Source organism: Leucopleurus acutus (genome assembly GCF_964270905.1).
Source record: "Leucopleurus acutus genome assembly, chromosome: 21".
Classification (NCBI taxonomy): Eukaryota; Metazoa; Chordata; class Mammalia; order Artiodactyla; family Delphinidae; genus Leucopleurus; species Leucopleurus acutus.
The window spans coordinates 28,437,195-28,461,094 of NC_139163.1; the positions used below are offsets into that span (position 1 = coordinate 28,437,195).

The 23,900-nt window shown below is 37.5% G+C and overlaps 1 protein-coding gene across 1 annotated transcript in view; it reads left to right on the top strand.

Annotated features, from left to right (window-relative positions):
- KCNU1 (potassium calcium-activated channel subfamily U member 1) overlaps window positions 1–23,900 on the top strand; it is a gene marked incomplete at both ends in the record, with an annotated part of 144,102 nt that overhangs the window by 32,338 nt on the left and 87,864 nt on the right. Inside the window, 8 exons of the mRNA XM_082863614.1 lie at window positions 9,268–9,373; window positions 10,422–10,504; window positions 11,589–11,658; window positions 14,948–15,100; window positions 19,331–19,443; window positions 19,818–19,886; window positions 23,332–23,421; window positions 23,561–23,658. Of these exons, the coding sequence (XP_082719740.1) occupies window positions 9,268–9,373; window positions 10,422–10,504; window positions 11,589–11,658; window positions 14,948–15,100; window positions 19,331–19,443; window positions 19,818–19,886; window positions 23,332–23,421; window positions 23,561–23,658 (782 nt within the window). The remainder of the gene's footprint in view (window positions 1–9,267; window positions 9,374–10,421; window positions 10,505–11,588; window positions 11,659–14,947; window positions 15,101–19,330; window positions 19,444–19,817; window positions 19,887–23,331; window positions 23,422–23,560; window positions 23,659–23,900) is intronic.

Sequence of the window (23,900 nt, forward strand, 5' to 3'; positions counted from 1 at the left end):
GCCCATCCAGCTGCCAGCTCCTCCAGAAGCCCAGCTGAGGCAACAGACCTGTAAGTGATGCCATCTCAGAGGTTCTAGCCCACTAGAGCTCTCAGCTAAACAGAGTCATGTCTCCAACAAAACTGCATGGAGCAGAAGACTCACCCAGCTGAGCCCAGTCAAAACAAAGAATTTCAAGAAATAATAACTCATTATTTTAAGCCACAAAGATTGTGCCAGATTTTGTGCAAACCTAGGTAACTGATACAGAAATTGACACTTTTCTTTCTTTGGTTACTTATTATTTAAAGCAAAACAATATCCAAGATATTATATTATAAAATGTCATAAAGGTAAAATATTAATTTATGTTTCTATAATTCAGGATAACTAGTAGCATTCAACAAAAACTAACTATGGCTAAATTAACAGAAAAAAAAGTTGATATTCTGTAGCTCTCAAAACATCCAGAAGACCAGATAACTAGGCTTAGAGAGTATACAACAGTGAATAATGATGAGATATTTATTTCCTTGAGTAATTTGTATTGTTATTGTGCCTGAGTGGGTACATAAATATTGATTTATTATTCTTTATATTGAATGCATACATCCTATACACTTTGTATATGTGCAGTTTTTCACAATCAAATGAAAAGATGAAAACTTTCTAGAGTTGAAAAAAGATATCAGTTCTCAGATTGGAAAGGTGCAATAATGCTGATCAGGATAAATGAAAATCATGTACACACAGGCACGTTGTCATAACATGTAAGGCAGGGGTCCTGAACCCACCTGTCCGCAGCCTGTTAGGAACTGGGCCGCACAGCAGGAGGTGAGTGGCAGGCGAGCGAGCGAAGCTTCATCTGCCGCTCCCCATCGCTCACATTACCGCCTGAACCATCCACCGCCTCACCTCCCATCCATGGAAAAATTGTCTTCCATGAAACCGGTCCCTGGTGCCAAAAAGGTTGGGGACCGCTGATGTAGGGGTCACCTAATTCAGCAGTTGTTGAGGGATGGGGCAGATCCGTGTAGGAATCCAGAAGATAGTACTATTCCAGAAAGTAATATAGGAACATAACTTACACATCAAATCGCAAAATACTTATCACCAAATATTTAACCCCTTCCTATTTTTCCAGTCTTACTGCTCAGAGATAACTATTTCTTCTAAGTTTAAATCTGTTTTATCACTCTTTTGACTCCTCAGTTGTACACAGTATTTATTCATCACCTGATATTTTGCAGATGTATATTATTCATCCCTCTGCACCACTTTCCCTTCTTCAGTTGTTCCATTGTAGTTATCTGCTAATTTGTAATTACAGCGACAGTGTTTATATCATTATGGCTGATAAATGTTGGTCTTTGATAACAGTACATTTCCTCAGATTTTTTTCTGGTACTTAATGATCGCCTCCTTTTTATATGTCTATCATTAAATATTTTCCAGTAGATATATCACATGCATAGCAATAAATATTTTCTAACTTTTTCAACATTAAATAATCTCACAAGAACAAAAGTTGAGTGAAAAATTCCCAAGAGTTGCACAGGAGTCACTGGAGCTTAGAAAAAATACCTTAGAACTTACATTTATTTTAAAAATAGCAAGGTAATAATTAAGCAGCATGCTTAAAACTCTTTATCCCAAATTATAACTCAGAAAGAAAATTACATAGAATTACAATACACATTAAAATGAATTACTATGAAGTGAACACCCATGTAACTACCACCCAGATCAAGATATATTCTATTGCCAGCACCCCAGGAAAACCCTCCCCAATAATAACCCAATCTTTCGTCCCTAGAGATAATTATGATTTTGACTTTATATCTTACATTTATTAATTATCCTATCTCCTATGTTTATTTAGAATATTTAAGTTTTTCCTGTTTTTAAACTCACATAAATGGAATATAAATTTATTTACCTCAATAATGCGTTTGTAAGATTCATCGTTGTTGCAGCTGGATGTAGCTGTACCTATTCATTTTCATTGCTGTGTAGTAGAGCATTCCATTATATGAATACACCACAATTTTTCTTAATCCATTCTACTGTTGGTTGACATTTCTCCTCAATTTTGTCTATTATGAAGGATGTTGCTTTGAAAATTCTTATATATGTTCCCAGGTCCCCAGGCATTAAATTGCAGGGTAGTAAATCTTCCTGTAACAGAACTGTCAGTCATTCAAAATGTTTTTTTCTGGTCTGCACTTCCACCAGCAGCCCTGAGAGCTCCTTTCACCATATACAGCCTTACTACCGCTTGGAAATGTAGCTTCCCATCCTACCTAACACTTAGAAACATCAGTCTTTTTAGTTTTAGCCATTCTTTGGGATAATGTTTTGCAAGACAGTGTGTCTTATTGTGGTTTATGATCTAATTTTTCCGGTTAGTAATGAGGCCAAGCATATATTCATATATATAAGTCATTTGGGTTCCCTCTTATGAAATGGCTGTTATCTTGCCCATTTTTTAAATTAGAATGTAGTTGATTTACAACGTCATGTTAGTTTCTGGTATACAGTAAGGCGATTTAATATATACATATTCTTCTTCCTATTATTTTCTATTATGCTTCTTTTTGCCCATTTTTATCCTAAATTAAGTGCAGATCTGCCAGTGACAAGCTCTTTTTTTTTTAATGTAAAGACATCTTTATTTTCTTTTTATTCTTGAAAGATAATTTTATGGATATAGAGTTCTAAGCTGCCACATTTTATCCTTAAGAACCATGAAAGTATTATTCTGTTGATTTCTGGCTTTTGTTGTCGCTATTAAGAAGGCTGTTAAACTATCTTCTTTAATGAATTATCTTCTTAAAAAATTATGCGTTGTACTTAATGTGAGAGTATGTTATACATTTACTATGATGTGTGTAGTTTTGAATTTCTGATAATTTATTGTGCTTAGTATTCATGAGTCTTCCTGAGTCTCCGGCTTGGTGTTTTCCACCATTTCTGGAAGAGTCTCAATTATTTCTTCATATATTGCCCTTGTCACTATGTTCTTTCTCCTCCTTTTCTGGGAATTCAATTATGTTAGTCCTTTTTTTACTGTGCCAAATATATTTCTTACCCTCTGTTTTGTATTTCTCCTCTTTTTTGTATCTCTGTATTACATTCTGGATACTTTATTCTGAACTACCTTCCAGGTTCCTACTTCTCTCTTTATCTGTGTTTAATCTATTTACAAACTCATTCATTGAGTTTTTAATTTGAGTTATTGTATTTTTCAGTTCCAGAATTTATATTTGGTTCTTTATCAAATATTCTGTTTCCATAGTTTCTTGTGTTTCCAAGGTTACCTTTTATTTATTTCAATAAAATAAACATAATTGTGTTGTAGTTTGTGTCCAGTAATTCAATGTCTTAAGTCCTTGGTTTTTCTTGTCTGTTGTTTCCACTGGTTGTTACACATTGTATTTTCTTTTCTTTGTGTGCTTTTTTGTCTTAGATTATGTGCTTATTCTTCTATTAAAAAATATTTATGGAAATAACTTGTTGCCTAGAAAAATATTACATTCTTCCAGAGAGGACTTATTTTTTAATTTTATTTATTTATTTATGGCTGTGTTGGGTCTTTGTTTCTGTGCGAGGGCTTTCTCTTGCCCCGTTGTGGCAAGCGGGGGCCACTCTTCATCGCGGTGCGCAGGCCTCTCACTATTGCGGCCTCTCTTGTTGCGGAGCACAGGCTCCAGACGTGCAGGCTCAGTAATTGTGGCTCACGGGCCTAGTTGCTCCACGGCATGTGGGATCTTCCCAGACCAGGGCTCGAACCCATGTCCCCTGCATTGGCAGGCAGATTCTCAACCACTGCACCACTAGGGAAGCCCCCTGAGAGGATATTTATTTACTTCTTCCAAGTACAATGGGGCACTTGTGCCTTAGGACCACGTAAATCCAAATTCAACGCTCGATGTTCACTGTACTACCCAGGTGACAAACTCAGAATGAAAGTACATCTGAAAACTAATTTATTCAATTTTACACTTTTTCTATGCCTGCATACCTTTGTTATGCCAGGTTAAAATTTGGAGAAGTTACTAAAGTCTTCATTTTGTGTGTCAGGGGAGCTGGAAGTTTTTGGACCCCTTACCCTATGATATCACCAGAATGTTAGCTCAGTTTGGTAGCTGTATCTTCTGAATTACTAAATGCTTTGCGGGGTGGGGGGACTGGACTTAACCTCTAAGACTTTGATTTCTTCTAGATTTTGGCCTGGAAATTCTTCACGGCCTGGTTATATCTTTCATGATTTATTAGATGTTTTTATATTTCATCCAGCATTTTTATATATCCTTAGTAGAAGGTTGGCTGAAATTATCTAGTTTACTATGCCTGAAAACAAAGGCCCCAGCTCTAGTGATGTTTAATATATGAAAACATGCAAAGCTCTCACTTGTTCACATATGTTTTAAGGGAATAGGGGAAGTTTTACTCAAGAGGATTGACAAATTCAGAGAATTTCCAAATATTGCAGTTGATAGTGGGCCAGATAACAAAAGTATTGTATAGTCTATTATAAGGATTTGGCTTTAAGGAAGTTGCCTTTTCTCCGAGTCAGTCCTGAATTCTTGGAGGATTTTCAGCAGAGGGATGACATAACTAGATTTAGTTTTCTTCTTTAGTGTTGGGAAATTAGAATTGGATTTATCGTAATTCTTACAACAACCTTTGTACTTGACTTATACATAAGCACATTTTGGTTGTTTGTTTTTGTAAGTAGCTGTTTTTAATAATGCTCTAAGTACCAGTACATGAACTCACCATCAAGACAAAATTTAGGACAGAACCCGTATCTAACTATATGATCCTACCCACATTTCATACTGCTCTCAGTTGTTCTGTACATCATCATCATTCTTTATCTCTCCTATAGTTTTATTGCAATTATGTACAGTCTTAAAATGTTTATCTGTGTTTAACTTTACAGAAGGAAGATCACACCAGTGGAATCTTGTGGTACTTAGATTTTCCTCATTTTATATTTCTAAGATACACTCATTTTTCTGAGTGTTGCTGTAGTTAATTGTTTACTGTTATATGATATTTCATTGACAGAGTAAACCTTAGTTTATTTATCCACTCTTGGTGTGATTTGCATTGTTTCTAGATTTTTCTATTGGAAATAAGTTTATTATTAACATGGCTTATGTATGGCTCTTAGTGGACCTGTGCAAGAGTGTCTGTGTATGTGTGTGTGGGGGGAGGGTGGTTTAATGGTGTGAAGAATGTGAATGTTCATTTTTGAGAGATAGTATCATTTTTTACTAGTGGTTGCACCATTTTTCAAGCTTATCAGCAATCGGTAAGGGACTTTGTGTAGTTGTACATCTGCATTCTTTCTAACAACTGGCATGGTCATACTTGTTAATCTTTGCAGTGGAATCAGTGTAAAGTGGAATCTCATCGTGGTTTTGATTTCTAAGCCTCTTATCACTAAGTATGGAGTTTCTCTTCATGTTTATTAGCCATACATGTTTCCTCTTTCCGTGAAAAGCCTACTCATGCATTTTACCTGTTTTTCTATTGGATTGTTTGTGGGGCTTTTCTTATTTAATTTCTAGGAGTGCTTAATGTATTCTTGACGCTAACTGTTCATCAGTGATCTGAATTGTAACTATATTTTTCCAGTTTATAACTTGTCTTTTCACTGAGTATGAGAAGTATTTTGATATTCAAAAGTTTTTAATATTATTATAGTTCAAATTTTCAATCATTTCAATTGTATTTAATGATTTTTTTTGGTGTTTGTTTAGGAATTTTTCCATATCCCAGTATTTTAAAGATATTTAATTACATTTCCTATTAAGAATTTTTAATTTTTGTTGATGTTTAAATCTCTAATTATACTGCAATTTGTTTTTTTATGGCGTGACGCATGAATAAAACTTCAGCTTCTTCCATAGATAACCATTTTGTCAATGCTAGTTATTGAATAAACGCTTTTCCCCTCAGTGATCTGACATGCTACCAGTATAAATAGGTCTATTCTGTGTTTTTTTTAATCAGTTTATCTCTTACTGCATTAATACTATGCTTTTTTAATTGCTAAAGATTCATAATTAATCCTTATACATCTTAGGGCAGGTTTTCCCTCCTTGTTCTTCTTTTTCCAATAGTTGACAAGCTCTTCTTGGCCCTTTATCTTTCATATAAATTTTTTAATCATTTTATCACGAACTATGAAAAACCCTGTGGAAATTGATGGGAGGAATCTAATTGAAAGTTTGGTTTAAAATTGATTCTTTGTGTTACAAATTCTTTCTAACTCTGACTATACTATGGTTGTCTACTTATTTAGATCTCATTTAGTGTCTCAATAATATTGTATAATTTCCCAGGCTTGCTGTTTATTATATATTACGTAATTTTACATATGTATATATGTAATAAATATATGTGACATATATATTTATAAGTACTTGATATTTTCTGATATATTTGAAATAATGTCTTACTGTATTTTCTACTTGTTTGCTTTTGGTATGAAAAACCAGAGTTGACCTTTGTGTATTAATCTTCCATTCATCCATATTGTTAAATTAGCCTCTCTTTATTTTTCTGTAGTGTTTAGGGGTTTCTATGTAAATAATCATATTAGTTCAGATAAAGAGAGTTTATTTCTTCCTTTCTAACCCTTATGTGTACAGTGTATCTTTATTTTCTTATTGCTCTTGCGAAGACATCCAATATAATGTTGAGAAAAAAGCAATAGTTGTCTCTCTTCTTCATTTCTCATTTTAAAGAAAGCTTTTCTAATATTTTCCCACTAAGGCCATCCTTTTTATTTTAAAGATACTCTTTATTTGGTTAAGGATATTCTTTTCTCTTCCTAATATACCATGAGTTTTATTTCTTAACTGTGAAAAGATATTTTAATCAACTTTTTTTGTGCATCTGAGGTGGCTGTGTAATTTTTAATTTGTTAATGTGATGAATTAAATTAATAGTTTTGCTATAATGGTTATTTTGGCTTTGTAGTATTTGTTGGGGACCATTCTCTATTTTTAAGGTGTTTGAAAGACTTTGTATAAAAATGGGATTATTTGTTGCTTTAAAGTGTGGTAGAAGTTGCCTGCTAAACCATTTAGAACTGGTGGTTTTAAAAATTGTGTTTAGTGTGTGGGTCTGTGTATGTGTTTTGTTCGTTTTTGTTTAGTTTTGAGAGATTTTAAACTAAACTTCATTTCCTTTAATAGTCTTCTAGAGTTAGTTCTGGTAAGATCTATTTTTAGTAATTTGTCTATTTTGTCTGTTTTTTTTTTTTTTTTTGCGGTACGCGGGCCTCTCACTGTCGTTGCGGAGCACAGGCTCAGCGGCCATGGCCCACGGGCCCAGCCGCTCTGCGGCACGTGGGATCCTCCCGGACCGGGGCACGAACCCGCGCCCCCCGCATCGGCAGGCGGACTCCCAACCACTGCGCCACCAGGGAAGCCCTTGTCTGAGTTTTAAAAGCTGTCGCATTTGGTTGGTTGATGTATTCTTTGATTATTATCTTTAATCTCTACTTTGCCTGTAGGTATTTTTATCTTCTTTCAATATTATGAGTCATTTTTGTCTTCTCTTTTTCTCCATCAATTTTACTACAGCTTTGCCTATTATATGAGTGACTTTTATTTCAAAGAACCAGCCTTTGTCTTTGTTCATCTTCTCTCTTTTATTTTTCTTTTCTATTTCATTGTTTGCACTCTTGTGTTTATTGTCTCTTTTCTTCTTATTTCTTGGGTTTCTTCCAATATTAATGTCCCAAACTGTAACTTTCCCCTAAAGCAGGCTTTTATTGTATCCAAAGACTTAGATATTTAGTGTTTTCACATAATTAATTTCTAAGAATTTTATAAATTTCATTATAATTTCTTCATAGCTCATGAGATTTTTAGCAGTCTGTTTTTCAAAATTTCCAACTATGATGAATATTTTTTAATTTTTTTGTTATTAACTTTTACTTTAATTGTACTGTGATCAGAGGTCATTATATGTACAGCAGCTTTTTTTTGGCAGTGTGTTGAGGCTTTCCTTATTGGTCAAGTAAATTATCATTTTGGTAAATATTTGTGTGCTGTTGAGGAAAATTAGAATTATTCACAATAGCCATTATATGGAAACAACCTAAGTTTCCATGTATGGATGAATGAATAAAGAAGATGTGGTGTGTGTATGTATATATATATATATATATATATATATATATATATATATATATATATATATATATATATATATATATATTTGAATGATATGAAATATCATTCAACCCTAAAAAGGAAGGAAGTCCTGTCACTTGCAACAACATGGATGAACCTGGCAGGCATTATAAGCTGGTGAAATAAGCCAGAGAGAGAAAGACAAATGCATGGTGTCACTTATATCTGGAATTTTTTTAAAAAGCCACACTTACAGAAACAGAAAGTGGAAAGATGGTTTGCCAGGGTCTGGGGATTGGGGGAAATAGGGAGAGGTTGGTAAAAATAGTACAGACTTTCAGTTTTAAGATGAATAAGGTCTAAGGATCTAACGTAAAACATGGTGACTATAGTTGATAACACTGTATTGTATCACTGAAATTTGCTAGGAGAGTAGAATTTAAATGTCATCACCCCCCAAAAAGGTAAATATGTGAGGTGATGGATGTGTTAATTAAATAATGGGAGGGATCCTTTCACAATGTATACATACATCAAATCATCATGTTGTACACTAAATATCTTACGATTTTAACTGTCAATTTTGCCTCAATAAAGGTGAAAAAAATTTAAATTAGATATCTTAAATATTGTTTGCAGAATTTATAAATATCAAACGATTATTTTTTCTCCTTGATCTGTCAGTAATTGAGAGAGATGCTTTGAAATCTGTCATTACAGTGGCAGGTTCATGTATTTCTCTCATTTTGTTAAAATTTTTTGTATATTTAGAAGCTATTTTATTAAATTCATAGTTGTTTTAGAATGCTATGTCTTTTTGAATAATTGAAATGTTTTCATTGGTCCTGAACTTCTTTGTTCTTAGTAATTCCCTCCCCCCTTTTTTTTGCATTAATCTGATTTGTATTTTTTCATGTCTCTGTGATTGATTGCCCCTGAGCTTCAGACCCATTTCTGGAATTAGGCTAGTGGTGTCCACATCACCTAAGCACGTGGATTAATAATGGAGGATGGATGTTTTCCAAGAGAAGATTAGAGTTTTTATTAAATGCACTAAATAATGTAACAGTCTCTAAACCAAAGCCAATCTTCTTTTTCCATACCTGGCACTATGCTCTTTATCCAGGGTTCCTCCTTCTTTGGAATTGGAAACCATATTTAAGTGCTACATGGCCTATACAACTTTCGTTTCTGGATCTGCACTGAAGTGGGAGGATCTGAGGCGAGTTGCGGTGAGATCTAGTTCTTTTCCTCCTTGTCGTTTTCCTAAGCTGCAGCAATTAAGACAATAGTGTGTATTGCTCTTCCCAAAGGATTACTCCAGACTCTTGAATTGGGGGAAATACAACTTCTTCAACTTTAAAAACTGATCATAAAGAAATGTTAGTAATTGACCTCCAAATCCTTCTTGACAGATACCAAGCAGACCTCACTATTTACCTACATTTATATTTAAATTTTTTAATTTCACTAAATTCTCTATCTAGAACAGTTTTATGTTATCAGTCTAAGACATCTGAAAAAGTTGTGGATAGCAGAAGTGTGTTAGATCTTTCTATCCAAGTGGGATTCTTACCAGATGACAGATTTCTAGGAGTCTGTCAGCTTTTACCGGCTTCTCCTAAGCACACTGATATGCCCTCTGATAGGAAAGGCATGAAGGAAAATCGCAGAGATCCCAGTTAGGCCGAGACTAAAAGAGATGAGCAACAGCCAACCCTCTAGACATCTTGCGTTTAAGATGAAGGCCAACTTCCTCTCATGTTTTAGGTTTCTCACAATCATATGGAGCAAAAGGTGCAGTTTTTTAAAGCAGAGATCTATAGAGTCAACACAAAGAATTGAAGCAAAAATTGACAAACACAGTATAATCTTTCTCTTTCCTGCAACTTGGGGTTATAAGAGCCACTTCAGTAATTTTTTTGCTATTCTGAAAGGTTAATAACTATACAGGAAGTTGCTTAAAAAGATCTTATTACTCATCACTAGTCATAAATTGACGTTTCTGGATCATAGGAAAAATATCATTATGCACTTGTTCCATTTTAAAGCAATCTACATCTGTGTTGGGAGACTCTGGTCCGTCTATGCAGCCCCTTTCAGCATTTGCTGGACTGTGATTCTGATGTAAAGACATCCTTATCACAAGTCCCTCCCAAGTGTGCTCTCTTTCTTTTTGGAAATTGTATGATGAAACCATAAGAAAACCCCAAAGGGGAACACGTAAGCATTTCCCATATATAATTAACAAGGTGGCTGCTGTTTAATCTTGAAGAATAGGTGGACTCTGCAGAAGCATGCCTGATTATAGCCAACCCTCTGTGCAGTGATTCACATGCTGAAGACACTTCAAACATTATGAGGTAAGAAGCTGGCACTGTGTCTTACATGCTCCAATGCTGATCTTATTTTTACCTCTTTTAAAATAAAGCCCCATGCATAGGACTAAACAGATGTCATGTATCACAGCACAGGGTTCATCATATTCCAGGTTTCTGCCTTATTTTTTGGCCCCAGAGACTCTGCAGATGTATGAAAAAGGAAATCAAAATAGAGTTTACTGTGTGTCAATGTGTTTCTCCACTTACTTTCCTGGAGTTCCGTAGGGATAATAGCTGTCTAAATTTAAAAAGCAAGCATACGAATAACTGATAACTGTTCAGATAGCACCATTCTGACTAACAGCCCCTCAGAAATAAAGACGGCATTTGTGGTTTGTGAACCTTATTCTTAGACTTTATTTACTGGGGTTTTTCTCCAGTAGTCCTAGTGAAAGATTGTGCATGGTTCAGTATGATGTGCTTTTGACTATTGGCAGTATTTTCAAGATGGCTAGGATTAGTGTTACCATCTTGAACTGTGAACTATCTATGAGCAGGAACTCAATTTGTGGTAAGAGATTCAAACTGTCATTGTGAGGGCAATGCCATTGTACCTAACCCAGATGAACTGTTGGCCCCCAGAGCAGAATAAATACACGTAGCTGAAGGTGACTCTACAAAAAGCAAGAGAAGGCTGAGAACTTGTAACGTACAGTAAATACAAGATAGATCTTAGTTTCTTAATTTGTAAAATAAGAAAGTTGGATTAGACAGTCTGTTAGCTACTTTGAGCTATAGATAGCAATTCAGTCTCTGTTTTTTTCTGTAATTAATGTGTTTGAGTTTGAAGACTAAAATATATGAAACTGATTATTTCCTCCTCAGGAATTGCTCCCAGAAGACCACTCTTAATACCAAAAGCTTACCTTTCCATAGATTTAATTTACTGAGTCACTGAAACCATAGCACTCTTCCATGTGTGTGCTATTGAAGATCATAACAATGAACTTTATAATGTGCTCTTTTCCTGTGCTTACCCACACATCAACTTAACTTTGAATTGAATTATATCGTAAAGACATTGGATATGGCACATCACTAATGAGCATATTTTTTATTTTTGTAGGGTGCTCTCTATCAAGAACTATTACCCTAATACCAGAGTCATCATACAGATACTTCAGTCCCATAACAAGGTATTGTAACATTATAGCCTGTTCAGTCTCCTCCCGTTTTAGTCTGTAGAACTAAATGAACTTAGTTCATCTAAGTAATATATGAACTTATTACTTTATAATGAGTCTACACACAAAAAGCTTTTGCCAGTTGCAGGTGAAATTTGGAGCCCCATTAAGATTGTTAATTACATAAAAATGTAAATTTGGAAAGAGTTATGTTTACATACTTTAAAAGCTGTTGCCTGATGGTCTGGAGTCCAGTCATTCTGAATTTAGGTGCTGACTGAGATCCTCCCCTTGGGGCCATGGACAGGTCTTGGCACACCCTTAAGTACTGGGAGCCACTAAAAATAAAGTAGGCAGATTGGACAATGCCAAGGGTTTGAGAAACAACCAAGGGCTAGGGCAGCGTTGAACAATAAGATTCATCTACTACACAAGTCCACTCATTCAAGACAAGGAGAGGTGGCTTTTTTGTCCAATGCACAGAAACCAACACAGAGAGTCAAATAAAAGGAAGAAACAGAGGAATATCTTCCAAACAAAACAACAAGACAAAACCTCAGAAAAAGACCTTAATGAAAAGGATATAAGCTACTTTTCTGATGGAGAGTTTAAAGTAACAGTCATAAAGATGCTCACTGGGCAGGAGAAGAATGGATGAACAAAGTGAAAATTTCGACAGAGAGATAGAAAATATTAAAAAGTACCAAATAGAAGTCACAGTGCTGAGGAATACAATAACTGAACTGCAAAAAAAAAAACATAATAGAGAGGTTCAACAGCAGACCAGAGGAAGCAGAAGAAAGGATCAGCAAACCTGAAGATAGGATAGAGAGTGTAGACCTCACATAATCAGAGCAGCAGAAAGAAAAAAGAATAAAAAAGAGTGAAGATAGCTTAAAGGGACTTATGGGACAATATCAAGTGGACCAACATTCACATTATAGGAGTCCCAGAAGGAGAAGGGAGAGAGAAATGGGTAGAGAACTGACTTGAAGAGTTAATGGCTGTCAACTTTCCTAAACAGATATTCAGATCCACAAAGCCCAGAAAGTTCCAAATAAAAGGAACCCAAAGAGATCCATATCAAGCACATTCTAATTAAAGTGTCAACAGTTGAGGACAAGGAGAGAATTTTAAAAGTAGCAAGAGAAAAACAACTTGTTACATATATGGGAACTCCCATAAGATTATCAGCAGATTTTCAACAGAAACTTTGCAGGCCAGAAGGCAGTGCCACAATATATTCAAAGTGCTAAAAGAAAAAGAAAAAAAACTGCCAACCAAGGATACTTTACCCAGCAAAGTTGTCATTCAGAATCAAAGGAACGATAAAGAGGTTTCCAGACAAGCAAAAGTTAAAGGAGTTCATCACCGATAGACAGACCTTACAAGAAATGTTAAAGGAACTTCTTGAAGCTGTAATGAAAGGGATAATTAGTAAAAGGTAAACATATGAAAGTATAAGTCTCATTGGTAAAGGTAAATATATAGTAAAATTCCAAATATTCTAATGTTGTAAAGGTGATGGATTAATCACTTACAAAGCTAGTATGAAGATTAAAAGACAAAAGCAGTAAATAACTACAATAATTTGTAAAATAATACATAAAATAAAAAGATGTAAATTGTAATATCAAAAATAAAACTTGGGTTGTGGGGATAAAAATATAGAGCTTTTGATGTGATCAAACTTAAGTTACTATCAACTTAAAAGAGACTTGTAGGTTGTTTTATGCAAGCTTCATGGTAACCACAAAGCAAAAATTTATAGTAAATAAGATAAAGAGAAAGGAATCTAAGCATACTGCTACAGAAAGTCATCAAATCAAAGATGAAGAGAGCAAGAGGAGAAGAAAGGAACGGTGGAATTATAAAACTTTCAGAAAACACTTGACAAATGGCAGTAAATACATACTTACCAATAATTACTTTAAATATAAATGGACTAAATTTTCTAATCAAAAGACATAGAGTGGCTGAATAGACAAAAAAAATAAGACCCATCTATACGCTGCCTACAAGAAACTTAGATATAAGGACACAGACTGAAAGTGAGGGGATGGAAAAATAGATTCCATGCCAATGGAAAGCAAAAGAAATCTGGGGAAGCTATACTTATATCAGACAAAATAGACTTTAAAACAAAGACTGTAATAAGAGAAGAAGAAGGGCATTACATTATCAAAAGGGTCAATCCCACAAGAGGATATAACATTTGTAAATATTTATGACACCAGCGTAGGAGGACCTAAATTTATAAAGCAGATGTTAACAAATCTAAACGGAGAAATAGCAATACAATAATAGTTGGGGACTTTAATACCCTACTTTCTTCAATGGATAGGTCATCCAGATAAAAAAATCAATAAGGAAACATTGGCCTTAGACAACATATTATACCTCATGACTTAGACAAATACAGAACATTGCGTTCAAAAGCACCAGAATACACAGTCTTCTCAAAAAGTATAAAAAAAACCTAAATCTTGCCATTTGCAACAACACGAGTGGGCCTCAGGGGCATAATGCTAAGTGAAATGAGTCAGACAGAGAAAAACAAATACCATGTGATCTCATTCATATGTTGAATAACAGCAAAAAAGAAACCCTGAGCTCATAGATTCACAGAACAGGTTGGTGGTTGCCAGAGGTGGGGGTGGGCAAAATGGGGGAACGGGAACAAAAGGTATAAATTTCTAGTATAAAAGAGTCATGGTGACTGTAGTTAATAATACTTTATTTTATATTTAAATGTTGCTAAGGGAATAGAATTTCGAAGTTCCCATCACAAGAGAAAATACCTTGTAATTACAGTAGTGATGGATGTTAACTGGACTTATTGTGGTCATCCTTTGACAATATATACAAATATTGAACGTTGTACACCTGAAACTAATATAATTTTATACGTTAATTATATTTCAAAAACATAAAACAAGCGAACAAAATGATTGCAAATTCGGGGAGCTTTCTTGAGGTATATTTCTTTCTAATATTTGACTTTCTTTTCTTTTACTGAAGTACAGTTGATTTACAATATCGTATTAGTTTCAGGTGTACAACGTAGTGATTCAATATTTTTATAGATTACACTGCATCTAAGTTATTACAAGATAATGTCTATATTTCCCTGTGCTGTACATTATGTCCTTGCTGCTTATTTACTTTATACATAGTAGTTTGTATCTCCTAATCCCCTTCCCCTGTCTTGCCCCTCCCTCTTTCCCTCTTCCCACTGGTAACCACTAGTTTGTTCTCTGTATCCACAAGTCTGTTTCTACTACTTTCTACCATGAAACAGGTTTTTCTGCCAAAGATCCCCAGCTGGAACTGGAATACTGGAGACAACATCATCTGCTTTGCTGAATTAAAGCTTGGATTTATCGCCCAAGGCTGTTTGGTGCCAGGCTTGGGTACCTTTCTGACATCTCTATTTATTGAGCAAAACAAGAAGGTAACCTTGTAAACTGATGTTGAATCTTGGCTCTATCCCCATGTCCTCATAAATTAATATCAGAAATAGAAAATAAAAATTGAGGGAAGCAAGAAAGCCCCAAGAAATGAGATTTGACTTCTACTTGAGCTGGGAAGGGATTGAGACATTTAGATTGAAGTCCCAAGTACCACACTGACCTTGAAGAAGTTGTTTATCTTATTGTTGCCTAAGAATATTTACCTGCAAAATAGAAATCATAACCCTGCTTCCTCCCGGCAATCCATGACGTTATGACAGTAAATGTATTCATAAATGTAGAAGCACTTTGAGTTATTGAAGGTAGAAATATAAATAAAGGTTATGTTATTAGTGGAGAAATCATACATTTAAATATATGTTAAATACCAAGTAATTGACATAATAATAAATTATATTCATCAAAGAGAAATAATAATACAAATAATATTAAAATCTAATTTTCCGGGTTATTTTGGGATGTTCTATGCAGTAATAATAATAGTAGCCACATGTTGAATGCCTACTGTGTGTCATGCATTTTAAGGACATTTTGTGTTTCCCTCAATATTTCAAGGTAGTATCCCAGTCATGGACGCTAACTAATAGTAAGTTAGTAAGTAGCAGATGTAGAATTGTCTGACTTACAGTCTCACCACTATGCCCCGTGCCTCTGGCTGTTAAATATCTTCTCCCAGTCTTCTACATCAGGTCTTTTTTTTTTTTTTTTTTTTTTTAACGCGGGCCTCTCACTGTTGTGGCCTCTCCCATTGCGGAGCACAGGCTCTGGACGTGCAGGCCCAGCGGCCATGGCTCACGAGCCCAGCCGCTCCACGGCATGTGGGATCTTCCCGGACCGGGGCACGAACCCGTGTCCCCTGCATCGGCAGGCGGACTCTCAACCACTGCGCCACCAGGGAAGCCCTACATCAGGTCCTTTGATACCTTTGTTTGGGACAAAATAAATGGCTAAATGGACTACTGGGATGAAATACTGTAGCACATAGTATGCCTTCCAAATGCCATCTCTGTGAAATGCTCTGGGAAAGATGTTCTAACCCTCATCTGGGCCTGGTATCCTATTGTCCAGAACCTCTCCAGAGAGACACCTTTCTCTCCATTTAATTATGCATCCACCTTTGCCTCTTCTTGGCTTCTCTTTGCACTTTATTTCCTTTGTCCAATAAATTTAAAAAAATCTGTACACCTTTTCTGGTCCCTTCCTTGGTGCTGTTAAGGAAAAGCAAAAGAGGTATAAGATTCAAGAGATACTCTGGTCAGCAAAATGCTAACCGGAAACCACAGCATTCTCTAGTAATTCCCCCTGTGAATGCGAGGAGATGCCATATACAGAGAAATAAAATCGACCATCAGGCGGTAGGAATGAGCCTTGGTGATGATACAGCGAACATGCCTTAACCTTCCCTTAGTGGTCACTGTGTGTAGCCCAGGAAATGGCTTGTGAGGACATTGCCTGTGTGTTGTAAGCTTAGAAAGTGCAGGATAACTGCAATACGTGCTGTGAGGATTGTGATTTTTAATCTCTGTGTCTAGAGAAAATAGAGTGTGAACTCTATATGAAAACTTGGTCTCCTTCATGAAAATATAGAAGGTAAGAGATGTACAGCCTGCCCTGTTGTGGCTTTACTGCTGTTGTTGTTTGTTGGGTTTTTGGGGTTTTTTTAATTGTTTGTTTATCTAAAGTTGGAACCTCCTCAGTGATGATGATCACCTGTCAATATTCATAAGGTGGCTTTTGGAAGATAGGAATTAAGAGAGATTTGTGGTCATGAAGATTTTTTGGTGGCGGGGAGTGAAGTCTGAAACTCTCTTTCAGAAATTCTAAACAGGGCAAGATTTTTTCATGTTGTACTCTGCTCTGGTGATTTAGATTCTGTAATTAATTAAATTAATTAACTAAAATTAATTTAGTTACTTAAACCTGCTAACTTAGGTTTAACGATCCGGATGCTAGTGTCTTATGTCCAATTTTGCTCAGATTAGGCACTTAAACTTTCTCTGTCAGTTTCTGCATCTATGAAATAAGACTTGCTAATCTACTCATAACCTGATTTTTTTCCAGGTATTGAGTGAATATTTGTAAAACTTCTGGGCAGTCAGATTAGAAAGCCTTGGGTCAATGCCATGTATTCTGACTCTGTTGATCTGTATTGATTATATGGTGAGAAATCATAGTCTGAGGAGCATCTCCAGTTGGTTCTAGGCACAGAGGATTGCCTTAAGCTTAAATTTAGATTAGATCTAATCTAACTGATTTATTCACACTCCCGATTCTACTATCCAGATCCAAAATCCATCTTGTGATCCTGTTTCCTGTTCTGATTTTAAAAAGACTGACTCAGGTCCATCCACGTCACTACAAGTAACTCAATTTTGTTTCTTTTTATGGCTGAGTAATATTCCATTGTATATATGTGCCACATCGTCTTCATCCATTCCTCTGTCGATGGACACTTAGGTTGCTTCCATGTCCTGGCTATTGTAAATAGTGCTGCAGTGAACATCGTGGTACATGACTCTTTTTGAATTATGGTTTTCTCAGGGTATATGCCCAGTAGTGGGATTGCTGGGTCATATGGTAGTTCTATTTTTAGTTTTTTCTAGAGTCTGTCATACAGAGTGAAGTAAGTCAGAAAGAGAAAAACAAATACTGTATGCTAACACATATATATGGAATCTTAAAAAAAAAAAATAGTTCTGAAGAACGTAGGGGCAGGACAGGAATAAAGACGCAGATGTAGAGAATGGACTTGAGGACATGGGGAGGGGGAAGGGTAAGCTGGGACGAAGTGAGAGAGTGGCCTTGACATATATACACTACCAAATGTCAAATAGATAGCTAGTGGGAAGCAGCCACATAGCACAGGGAGATCAGCTTGGTGCTTTGTGACCACCTAGAGGGGTGGGTTAGGGAGGGTGGGAGGGAGACGCAAGAGGGAGGGGATATGGGGATATATGTATATGTATAGCTGATTCACTTTGTTATAAAGCAGAAACTAACACACCACTGTAAAGCAATTATACTCTGATAAGGATGTTAAAATAAATAAAATGTCTTTATTGCAAAAAAAAGAAACCACCTGACTCAGGACGTCTTCATGTCTATGGTTATTTTTTACCCTCTTGCAGAACCTGGAACACTTGGATTAGCAGCACTAAGCCAGTTTCTTTGGTCATGAGGACTTAGGGACTTGAACTGCACAGGGAGAGGGCTTTAAGAAAGGGGGCAAATGCAAGAGAGTCAGCTGCATCTTGAGACGGTGATGAGGTGTATTGGAAAGAGGTGGTCCTTTTTATTAGCAGGGCAGAATTTTTTTGTTTGTGTGTTTGTTTTTGTTTTGTTCTTCCTAGACCACAAGATGACCATCTGAGGAGTGTTTCTGAACTGGCCTTAACTCTCCACTGCCGTGGTGTTTCTGAGTTCCTAGGAATTCCAGGCTTTCATTGGAGATTCTGGGCTTTAAGGGGCCCGTCGTGCCCTGTCAGAGCAGCGTGGTGGTGATTCTCATGGCTGTGGATGGAGGAGAATGCAGATAGAGCAAAACAGAATCCCTGGGGGTCTTACACAGATGTCAGAGATGAGTTACTCAGCAACATCTGCCCCCCTGCCCCCAGTTAGACAACATTTAGCTTTTTTTGAGAGAAATCCTTTTGTCACATCCCCCATTTCTCTAGAAGCCTACCACTGCCCTTGATTTTTACGTTCTCATTTCCATTGATCAGGATGGCTTTTTGAGTTTATTTAAACCAAGAAGGGTTCTGATACTGAGCAGAAGTCATGAATATTTTCATCTTTGTGGTGTATGGTTAGTCAGTGAGTAGAAAACTAATATGTTCTTTAAAAAAATCTTACACGGCCATATCTAGGGGGAGACAAGTTAGATTCCACATTATTCTTACCATCTTATTGTTCCTGACGCAAAAACCAGTCCACCTTGCTGAAATTATTGGAAGAAGAATTAATTTCCAGCAGGAGGCGTGGATGCCATCTGGGGAGGAACTAAGTTGTTATGCTCCTACTTCACCCTGGAAATAGTTGAGATGTATGTTAGAGTTTTTGTTCTTCCTTTGACATTTCTCTAGTTAAGCACGAGGACAAATCTCCTTTCTGGGACCTGAATGCAATGGGTACTGGTTTGGTGTTGAGCAGAATACACAATTTGTATATTGAATATCCATTCTCCACATCACTGTGCCTCATGTGTGTTCCAGATCTGCCCTAAAGAGCCCTGGCAGAAACATTTCTTTAGCGGCCTGAAGAACAAAATCCTGACTCAACGCCTCTCTGATGACTTTGCGGGAATGAGCTTTCCTGATGTTTGCCGGTAAGTAAAGGGAAACACTTTCGTCATTTTCGTGCCATGCATTCTTTCCCCAGTGTCCACAAAGGGCTCACTCTAGACCAGGCTCAGTGACAAACACAAAAGGTATAAGGATGAGTAAGTCTGAGTGTCTGCAGCCTGGAGGTTCACAGTCTGTGCGGGATAGGTTCATCTCTGTCCCAGTTGGTGCACAGGCTCTGCATTACTCCAGGATGGATTCACTTTCCAGCGAACATTCCACATTTGAGAGGCTCTCCCTCTGCGGAGGGGGTGGTGTCCGCCCAGGCAGACAGCACAGAGTGTCCGTCGTATTATTGTGACCTGGTTGGTGCTCTGCTGTCCTCGCTTGCCTCACGATTGCTTGTCTTCCTTCCCAGGCTCTGCTTCGTGAAGATGCACCTCATGCTGATAGCCATCGAACACAAGTCCGTGTGTCACGGTTACTGGTACCAATGAGACTTCAAATCGCTTCAGAGTCTTTGAGGAGAATCTTTATGACTAAGATTTGTCCAGACGTACAGCCATAACTAAGCCTTTTGCTCTTTGCTGAGAGCTGGCCTCAGGCTCTCAAGGCGCCCAGGCTGCTCTGGTGCATTTAATACTGTCTCTAAGGATTGAGGTTAGAACGGTTACCCTAGTGGGTGGGCAGGAGCTCTGCCTTGGTTCCTGTGGCCTTGCCCCAATTGTGTCTCATGATCCGGAGACAGAAGAAATGGTCACCTCCTCAGATCTGTTCCTCAGTATATTACCAGGTCTTGTAAGTCTTGACCATGAAACCATACCATGAAATAGAATTATTTGTGATAAAAATGTTCCCACAAACTCTAGCCTTAGAAACTCATCCACAAAATACGGGAATTTGGCTGGCTGGGCAAAGTGTGGTGTTGATAAAGGAAAGAGGTAACCTTATCAGACCATCAGCATTTCCTGAAAATGCATACTGAATAATATAAGAGAAGTTATCATATAATAAAAAAGAAAGTCCAGAATCAGCCACAATGATATAGAGATAAAAGATGCTGAAAAATAAAAAGTGAGGCTTAAGTGGGCTGGAGAACGAGAAACACTTATGTTGGCTTCTGTGTGTTTTTTAGTGGAAAACTACCTTGAATTAACTTGGAATCAATAGACTAGATTCTGATCCTGATTATGATTTGCCAGCCCAGTGGCCGTAGAGACGTGTCCATCACCTGTAAAATGTGATGGACATCACATTAATTAATCCCTAAGACCCCTTCCAGCTCGAAGACTGATATTACCAGGAACCCTAAAATCATAGGGAGACAGTCAAAATTCAGTAATTTTGAATATCAGAGGGACTACAAAGTATATGAAAGGCTAGAAAGAAGAAACAGTGTGTCAATTAGAGAGGATGTAGAAGGTATCTGAGCAAAAGGGGTCAGTGGGATACAGTACAGAGCAAGTGCTTAAGGAGAGTAAAGAATAGGACCATCTGGCCGGCTGAATCTTATTGAACAGTTCTGCCGTGCTCGTGGAAATCTCGAAATCGAAACCCATGTGCAAGTGCCCTTTCTACTGGAAATAGGTGAGAGTGAAGAGGATGGCATCTTAGCCTCACGAGCCGGGGAGTCTGGGTTTCACGCCAGCCCAAAACGATCAGGTTTTAACATTTTGGGCCTTCAATGACCTGGGTTATGCATCGGAATTATTTGCAAAGTTTGAAAGACATAGAATTCAAAACCTCACTTCTGACTTTATAAAACCAGAATCTATGCATTTTTTTGAGTCCCCGTGATATAGTCATTTTATTCACTGGCATTCAGAAACTGTTACACCAAATGCTCTTAATATCCTTTCCACACTTAACATCCTAGATTGCTATAAACTTTATTAGAATGACTGTCAGGACATTGTGGACCAGAAACATGAGTAAGCAACTAAGTTCTACATATATTCAAGAAGTTCTGGTGCTGTTTACTACCTAGCATACATCTACCTCCAATAAATGCGGCAGCTGCTCCAACACAGATTTAATTTTGGTTTCTCACCAGAGAGTCAGATGCACCAAAAGAATTAAGTCCTGATTTGGCAAAGATATTGGTAATAGCAGTCTTACATGATTGCTACTTCATGACCGACACTGCTGTAGGCGCTTCACTTCCATTAACTCCCGAATCCTCCCAACAGTGCTGTAAGAAGGGTACAATTAGCCCCATTTGTACAGAGGAGAAGCCAAGAAAAGTTAAATCATTTCCCCAAGCTTGCACCACACCCAGGGGCCAAGCGAGAATGTGAACTTACTCTGGGGGCGCTTCTGATCACCAGGCTATGCTAAATCCACCCCAGTCACTGTACACGGAAGGAAATGGGGCATCTCAAAGCTGGGCTTCAGGCAAGTATATTGAAAAGCTAGGGCAAAACCTATTTTTTCTCACCTTTTATTTTTTCTTCTAATTGATGCACTGGACTAGACTCTAAGATGTGCAAAAGCTCTGGATAATCCTCAGGATCTCTCTTAGGGAATAATTTGTCACCCGGTAAGAGGTGAAGCTGGATCTGACCCCGGTCAGAGAATGTTCTGAGTTAGTTCCAGTGGCCTGTGTTCGCTAACAGCAGCTGGCCATGCTTCATGAAGGGGGTGAGGGGAGGATCAAGCAGTAACTTCTTTGAAAGATGTTCACCTCTTCTTTCAAATGCAACCAGAGAAATTATTATGGCAGTATCTTCATAACTAAGCATTTAACGTGAGTTGAGGACCCTGCCTTTTAAAAAGGAGGTATGAAGATACAACTTAAACATATGCTTGTTAGGTAGTGAATATCAACCGATGATACTGGGGCGGGGGAGCACAACTCTGTCCTTTCCTTTTCAAAGTCAAAAGCAGTGATTCCAATGACATGTTAGTGTCAGTCAGTCAGTCCTCAGAAAGTGACACACGATGTCTCATGCGATCACCTGCTTGAGCTCAGCTCTTCAGCGTCTTTTGCTCTTGGCATAGAGCTGAAGATCTCTTGTTGCACAAGCTCTCTGTTTTTGTAAGGCTCTGGCACCTTACTCTGGAATATCCTAACAACAGACTAAGCTTTGCCCAAAGGAAGACTTGACCTCTTTCCAGTGTGCGTATGAAAGGAGGGGTGTTTAAAGGAGGAAAGGAGTACTTTGACCACGCACAAATGAAGCGAGGGGAGGTGTAGGGTTGTAGGACCTCACCATGCTGGAGGTCTGAATGAAAGGAAATGAAAACGGGAGATCCTGACCAGCAGGGGGAAATGTGAGGAACTCAGATAGTCATCGTGGAGCACCCTATCAAAACATATCATGGATGAAGTTTATAAGGCAGCGTTTTCAAACACAAAAAACCATAATAAAATAGACAATCAAAATACTCAAGTAGTGTAGAAATAGAAACAATTCACGTGGTTCCTGCTCTCAAAAATCTTGCAATCAAGATACACAAAAGTGAAGTCAGAGATAAACAAGTTCAAAAATTGTGTAGGCAAATAAAAGGAACTTTTGAATCCAGCTAGTTAATTAGATGAATTTAATTTTAAAGGACAAATAGCCTAAGGATGTACACCACTAGGATGACCGTAAGACTAGCAGCCGTGTGGCCTTGGCCTGTTTGGCCTTGGGTAGCTTCAATCAGCAAGGCTTCCTGCGTCTGAATTGGTTTGACCATTTCTGATGCAGGACACAATCCAGGGAGTGTGTGCAGCTCAGCAATTGGGCTATGACCTGACCCCCCTGAGTAGATTCAGCAGCAGTCGATGAATTAAATGCAGTCAGATTCACATTTTCTACTGTAAATTTTGGCGGTAAAAAGGGATTGAGTCCTATTAACTCTGCAACTTAGAGAATCCTTTGGTAAAAACAGTTACTGCCCCAGAAATTGGAGGGGAAAATTACTGTATTATTATTTTCTGTTTCCAGTGGGCTGATACTAAATCCACCTGCTCAAGTTAAGCTCCGTAAGAACACACTAGGGTTCTTTATTGCTGAATCTGCAAAGGATGTCAAAAGGTAAATTTTTTTTTATTACTTTAACGGGGAGAAAGTCCTAAAGCGAATACAACTTAATGGCAGGCAGACTGAGTCAGCCCCGTGTTTCTTTAGCGTGAAGCCTCACATAAGTCATTCTTGATTTGCTTTCATTGTGCAGAGCCTTCTTTTACTGTGCCGTCTGTCACAGGGATGTGTATACTCCCGAGCTAATTGGAAAATGTAGCTGCAAAAGCAAGAATCCTCGATACAAGACAGGTAACTGCGCTTTCTGCCTGGCTGTCCTCAGCCCAGCTTCTGGGGGCGTGGCCAAGGAAAGGGGAGGGACTCTATCTCTTAAAAGACAATGTCCACTTGAACTTGGCCAAGAAGTGGCAGATACTTCCCCACTGGGCATCCAAGACCTGAGAATCAGTGTTTTAGAGCTGGAAGAAACCTTACTGGTTCTCCAGTTCAGCCCCTTCACGGGCCATGCAGATGAGCTCCGAAAGAGGTTCCAG